This window comes from Poeciliopsis prolifica, unplaced genomic scaffold (genome assembly GCF_027474105.1).
Source record: "Poeciliopsis prolifica strain line A6 unplaced genomic scaffold, Auburn_PproV2 SCAFFOLD126, whole genome shotgun sequence".
NCBI lineage: Eukaryota > Metazoa > Chordata > Actinopteri > Cyprinodontiformes > Poeciliidae > Poeciliopsis > Poeciliopsis prolifica.
In genome coordinates this window covers 734,618-740,617 of record NW_026562501.1, presented here as the reverse complement: position 1 = coordinate 740,617, position 6,000 = coordinate 734,618, and the positions used below count along the sequence as shown (strand labels likewise).

The 6,000-nt window shown below is 38.1% G+C and overlaps 1 protein-coding gene across 4 annotated transcripts in view; it reads right to left on the bottom strand.

The window, feature by feature from the left end:
* Window positions 1–237: 237 nt before the first annotated feature.
* LOC129355182 (G-protein coupled receptor 4-like) overlaps window positions 238–6,000 on the bottom strand; it is a 33,941-nt gene continuing 28,178 nt past the window's right edge. The window contains exons 1-6 of one of the 4 annotated variants that reach the window (XM_055024729.1): window positions 4,485–4,499; window positions 4,022–4,123; window positions 2,753–2,814; window positions 2,400–2,629; window positions 1,311–1,495; window positions 244–1,215 (exon numbers count right to left, since the gene is read on the bottom strand). In XM_055024729.1, coding sequence (XP_054880704.1) covers window positions 660–1,215; window positions 1,311–1,495; window positions 2,400–2,606 — 948 coding nt within the window. In that variant the 5' untranslated portion in view covers window positions 2,607–2,629; window positions 2,753–2,814; window positions 4,022–4,123; window positions 4,485–4,499 and the 3' untranslated portion in view covers window positions 244–659. Of the gene's footprint in view, window positions 1,216–1,310; window positions 1,496–2,399; window positions 2,630–2,752; window positions 2,815–4,021; window positions 4,124–4,484; window positions 4,500–6,000 lie in introns of those variants that run through there. The other 3 variants (XM_055024728.1, XM_055024727.1, XM_055024726.1) reach the window with 3 other exon arrangements.

Here is a 6,000-nt window from a genome sequence, read left to right as displayed (position 1 = left end):
GATGTGGTCCAGTACAGATGAGGCATACTGATCCAAGTCTGTGTGGTGGAAAGTATTCCAATCTGTATTCCTGAACTGGTCCTGGAGCACAGCGTCTGAGCCCTCTGGCCACACCTTTACTGTCCTCACAGTAAAGGTGATCCTGGGTTGTTTAGTTTCTACGTTTCTATTGTGTTTTGATTTTTCATTATTTCCTTCTTTATGAATGCCCAGCCTAGATATCATTTTTTTGCTGTTTCTATCTTAGTTTATTCTATCCTTTGTCAGTTCCTTCTGTTTTCCTCAGTGATAGTCTCTCAGCTACTTTGTGTTAATTTTCAATAAACCCTTTATTCTGTCTCAAATTCTGCCTACATCTTCAGTTCGCTAAGCATCATTATGACATACATGCACAAGAACACATGAACAATTTGTTTACATAAAAAGAAAAGAAAATATAAAAAGTCAGTGGAAGAAAACATTTCACAGTTAAATAACTCAAAATTATAACAACGACTTCAACTGTAAATGTAGTGAGTATATATGTGATAATATATGTAAAAATTTGTATATTTGCGTATATAATAAAGCAAACGATGGTGGTCGTACCAGGAAATATGATTTTCAGCGCCAGCAAATGAACTCTGGATGCTATTTTGTATCATAACAGATATTAAAACCTAAACAGCCTCAGTATTTGTTTCAGTCCAGCTTTCATGATCTGTGCTGATCGTCTCCAGAATGGTAGATATTTTACAAAAACAGATTGAAGCCAGAAACTTATCCAGGATGCTTTTCCGAGTGAACAAATACAAAGTTGTGTCAGCAAGAGGACTAAGAAAAACACAAACTAAAGCCGTTATATAGCTATTTACGTGGCTTTTGCTATTCAAAACTCCATACACACCTAAGAGCAAACTGATGATGGGCAGATAAAGCAGACTGTAAATAATCAGCACAGCAACCTGAATGGCTACTATTCGTCGTTTTTCATCTTCAGGGACACCGAGCGCTGCAGACAGAGCTTTGATAGTCCCAACCAGAAAGAAGATGAAGAAGGGAAAAGGCAGGACGAAAATAATTATGAAGAAGATGTCAGCCATCATATACTCCTTTATCCCATTGCCAAGTAGTAGATAAAAAAGTGGAAGTGACCAGACCACAATGCAGACCACCACATATGTCTTGATGTTTCTCCTGAATCTGTACCACAGAGGCTTGGCAATGACCAGATACCTGCAATAACAGAAAGACATGTTTAGTCTCTGAAGGCTGTTAAGGGCCGATTAATATTTTTATATCAGACAAAAGGAGTAAACATGGAAACATACCTTTCAAAGGAGATACACACCATGAATCCAACACTGACCATCACACCAAGATCTGCAATAACCATGTATGTGACATTATTTTTACCGGGTCTAGTAAAATCTGCTGGAATCCTGCAGCAGAGCTGAATGATATCAGAGACGAGGAGGTTGATGACATAGACTGGAGCATCCTGACCCTTTCTCACCTGTGAGAAAAAAAAAACAGAAAAATAATAATGGAATGATAATATTGTGTTATTAATATTAAAATGTTGCTTATTCCAAACATTCCAGTCATTTCTAGGGAAAAGACAGACTTAAACCTGACATAAGACAAAACCATCATAAAACACTAAAGATAAATAAACCCTTTCATCAAACTTTTTTGACAGGTGACCTTTGACCCTGACATCCGGTGACCAGAAACCAAATGTCTGGTTGTCAGAAATTACAATACCAGATATCCAGCCAGCGGATGTCAGGGAGCCAGATATCATGCAACTGGATGAGTCAGTTTTATGAAAACATAAAATAACTGTATCATAATTCTACTCTCTGGATTAAGTTACATTTGGAATCAGGTCTCTGTCCAGCTGCAGCCCAGTAGGGTTGGTTTTTCCCCTGACTTAGAACTCACACAGTTAAACAAGCTGCAGTTTCCTCTCTACTATAAAACCAGAATGATGTTTCAGAATATCCGACTGGATGTCAGGGTCAAAGGTCACCTTTTCTCCATCAAAAAAGTTTGATGGAAGGGTGTTCTTTTAGTTTATCACAGTTTTAATGTAACATTATTTCTGCTGTTTGTGTTGTTTGTCAACAACAAAAACATCACAGTGAGCTTCCCTACTGGTCCACTAGTCACTCTGTGTACTGTGACGAAGCTCCACGTTAGTCTTTGAACACAACTACCATTACTATTCAGAAGAGAACCAGATTTGATGGCTTACCACAGTTGAGCGCTGAACAGACTGTTTAGAATTTTCAGTTTTCCTTTGAATTTATAAGCAACCAGTAGGGGGCGCCAAAAACCACTCATTTAAAGAACAAACTCTTAGTCAAATAGCACATTAATTGTTAATAAATAGGCTAAAGTTTCAATGTACTCACCTGTGAAAAAACTGCAATCATCACGACAAGAATTAAAAGAAATCCAATGCCAATGGTGATCTGATTTAGCAAATGTAAGAATTTTAAAAGGTTCAACCAAAAAGTCGAGTCAGAACGAGGATTATAGTTAAATAATGTGCTGTTGTCATCCAAATAGCTGTTATTGAAACTGTTTTCTTCTGTCATGTTTGAGTTCATCTCTTCCATCCTAATATTGATGATGGGAGTAACTGTAAACAGATATGATGATACATGTGTAAAATATGTCTAATTGATCTGGAATCAAGGATCCTTAAATCCAGGCCTGGAGGGCCGATGTCCTTCAGCCTTTATATATTCCTGGTTCAACACACCTCAGTCAAATATCTCAACACGTCCTCAGTATGCAGTCAAGATCTCCAGAGTGACTTGTGGCCTGAAACAGACACAATAAATTCTAAATATTCATGTATTCAATATATTCACAAGTGGACAAATTTCATCATCATCATCATCAGATTTTTCATATTGTTCTTTTTGTTTTCTAACTGAGTTCAGTCTATGAATATCCAACCTGAAAAATCCAAACATGTCCTTTCAGTATATAAAATATCACTTTGTGTGAGTTCATAAATGTGTTATCCAGACAAACCACCTTAGCAGCTACTTTATAGACTCCTATTCTTCCAACCCAGAAAAGGAATTAGACCAGATGATACTTACTTACTAACTGATACTTATCTAGCAACGCTGAATAGGAGAATCTAGTTTATCTAGTAAATATACTTTAGATTAACATTATCAGATTTTTCTTCTTTTCTTAATATAAAATACACTTTTTATAAAAATGTTATGTTGTTTTATTCTCCACAAAAACACAAAGAGAATAAACTTTAAGATACTGTTGTTAGTTTATAAACCACTGAACATCTTAACATTAAAGATCTGTTGTTGACATAGCAACCTTCCAGACCTCTCAGGTCCTCTGGTTCTGCTCTGCATCCTCAGAACCAGAACCAAACAAGGACAAGCAGCATTCAGCTTCTATGCACCACAAATCTGGAACAAACCTCCACAAAACAATCATAACAACTGAAACACTGAGCTCCTTTAAATCACAAAACAACTCACCTGATCAGAGTTGCTTTTGAAAAATAATAAATGATACACTGACCAACAGTTTGATGAGTAATGTTTACTGGTTTTCTAAGTTTTTGATTGTGTTTCCTATGACTGTGTATTTTTGTGTTGTTATGATGTAAAGCTCTTTGAACTGCCTTGCTGCTGACATGTGCTTTCAAAGCTGATCCATTGATTATATTGACAGAACTGACTGAGTTTATCAGGAGAAATTCACACTTGAAAGTTCCTAAAATGAAACTTGACATCTGCTTTGGTTCAGGATTTGTGTTTTCAGCAGTAGAAAAAGATCAGTTAGTTCAGATAAAACCATGAGTGGATATCAAAAAGCTGATGACCCTAAACCCCCTAATAAAGGTTTAGGGGAAAAATGCAAACAAAGTGCAAACATTGTTCCACATATTAGTTTAGATTTTTGCTGTATGCTGAAAAGAAGCTTTTCCAGTCATTTTGATGACTCAAAGCGCTTTACACTAGAGTCACATTCAGCCATTCACACTCACATTTACACACCTATTCCCAGACCGGTAGGCAGCACCCTATGGAGCTTCACAGAACATAAACCTGGCCACATCATGTCGTCATAGAAACAGCTACCAAACAAACTGACAGCATAAATTTAATGTAACATTATTTGTATTTAAACAATGTTCAAAATAAATGACATATGAACAGTTTTAGTGAGATTTTTATGTTAAGAAATTAAAAAATATTTTAAATGTGCAGAAAAGGGAATAAAAATGTGAAATCAGGGAATATTTAGTTACATTTAACTTCAGTTTGAAATTGTTTAAATTTCTAGTCACTCACTAGTGACCAGTGAGTGGAGGCTCACTGGTCACTAGTGGACCAGTGAGCTTCCCTACTGGTCCACTAGTCACTCTGTGTACTGTGACGAAGCTCCACGTTAGTCTTTGAACACAACTACCATTACTATTCAGAAGAGAACCAGATTTGATGGCTTACCACAGTTGAGCGCTGAACAGACTGTTTGGAATTTTCAGTTTTCCTTTGTATTTATAAGCAACCAGTAGGGGGCGCCAAAAACCACTCATCACAGGACAATCATGAAACATATTTTAGCAAGAATTTCATTTATATCTAATACTGTTGCATTAGTATTTATACACAATACATTACAATTACTTTGCAATGTCACCTTGTCAGTTTTTATTTTTCATTTTCGGACCGGTGAAGCAATTGAGATCCGACTGTGGAACTAACTTCCTCGGAGAGTGCAAGGAACTTGGCAAAAACTCCAACTCACTGCTTTTGCAATCTTTTTTGGCATCGTTGGAGGAGTCAATACTTGCCAACCTTTCAACCGTGGCGAAAGTGGCAATCAGGGAAACCTAATCTTCAAGTTGTGCTTTTGAAGGACTGTCAAGCCAAGAGGAACCAGTGGCCCATGGACATTGTGGTTAATACCTTCCCTAGCCAACATGGACATGTTAGAAAGCTTGGAATTAAAGTCCATTCTGAAGGTACATGTAAGACCTTCTTGAGGCCAGTTACTTGAGTTGTTCTCCTTCTGAGAAACACCTGTGGCAAGAATAGTAGTTAGATATAAGGAGACATCTTTCAATGTCAGGTGATGAGTGTGTCGGCAGTAATTCTTCCCAGCCAGCAGATGGTGGTGTGTTCATGTTAAGTTTGTTATTGAACAGTAGAATGAGTTCAGCAACAAATGTATTTTGGCTACGTCAGTGAAAGTGACATACGCCTGTCAATTGTCTAAGAGTTTATCTATCTGCACACCTGTTACGTGGAAAACACAGTGGGGGCAGAAAACCTTCAAAAAGCATAAAAATATACTTGAGTAAATACATGCATTTGCAAACAATTCAATATTCTGACCAAGAGGAAGGAAAAATCTTCAGGTCTCATTCAAACTAATTCAATCGTAGAGACTCACACAGAGAAAAAGCAGCAGTTAGAAAGTTTTATTGACCCAAAGTTCTTTGGCGGTCGGACACCGGCAGAAGACGTGAGTGCTTAGAATCGAAGTGAACTTGGATGATTAGCTCAGGGCAAAGCTGAGAGTAATCTTCCCCTCAAAAGAGCATGCTGATCCGAGAGCTGACTGATGCCTGCAGGCTAAACGAATTTTGATAGGTGAGGCAATTGGACGAGACCTGCAGCTGATGGGGCCTGCAAGGCTGATGGCCGTCCGGGTGATGCGGCCAGCGCACGTAGACAGATAGGAGTTAGAATTGCTGAAACAGTCCACCAGCAATGATTTCTTGTGAATGCTTACCCATTGTCTGGGAGCAGTGAGAATGGAGGAGAGATCTGGGAGGATACTTGAGGAGGATGCTGCCAATGACCAGCGGCTGTGTTGATGAAAGGGAATTACGACTGAACCTTGAGGAGCATTCCATGTTGCCTGTGATCTAAATATGAGGCCTGGAAATGGCCAAAGGGAATGCACATAGATCTTGGATTTCAAAGAAATTTAAAGACCAGGCAGAGCTGTGGAGAC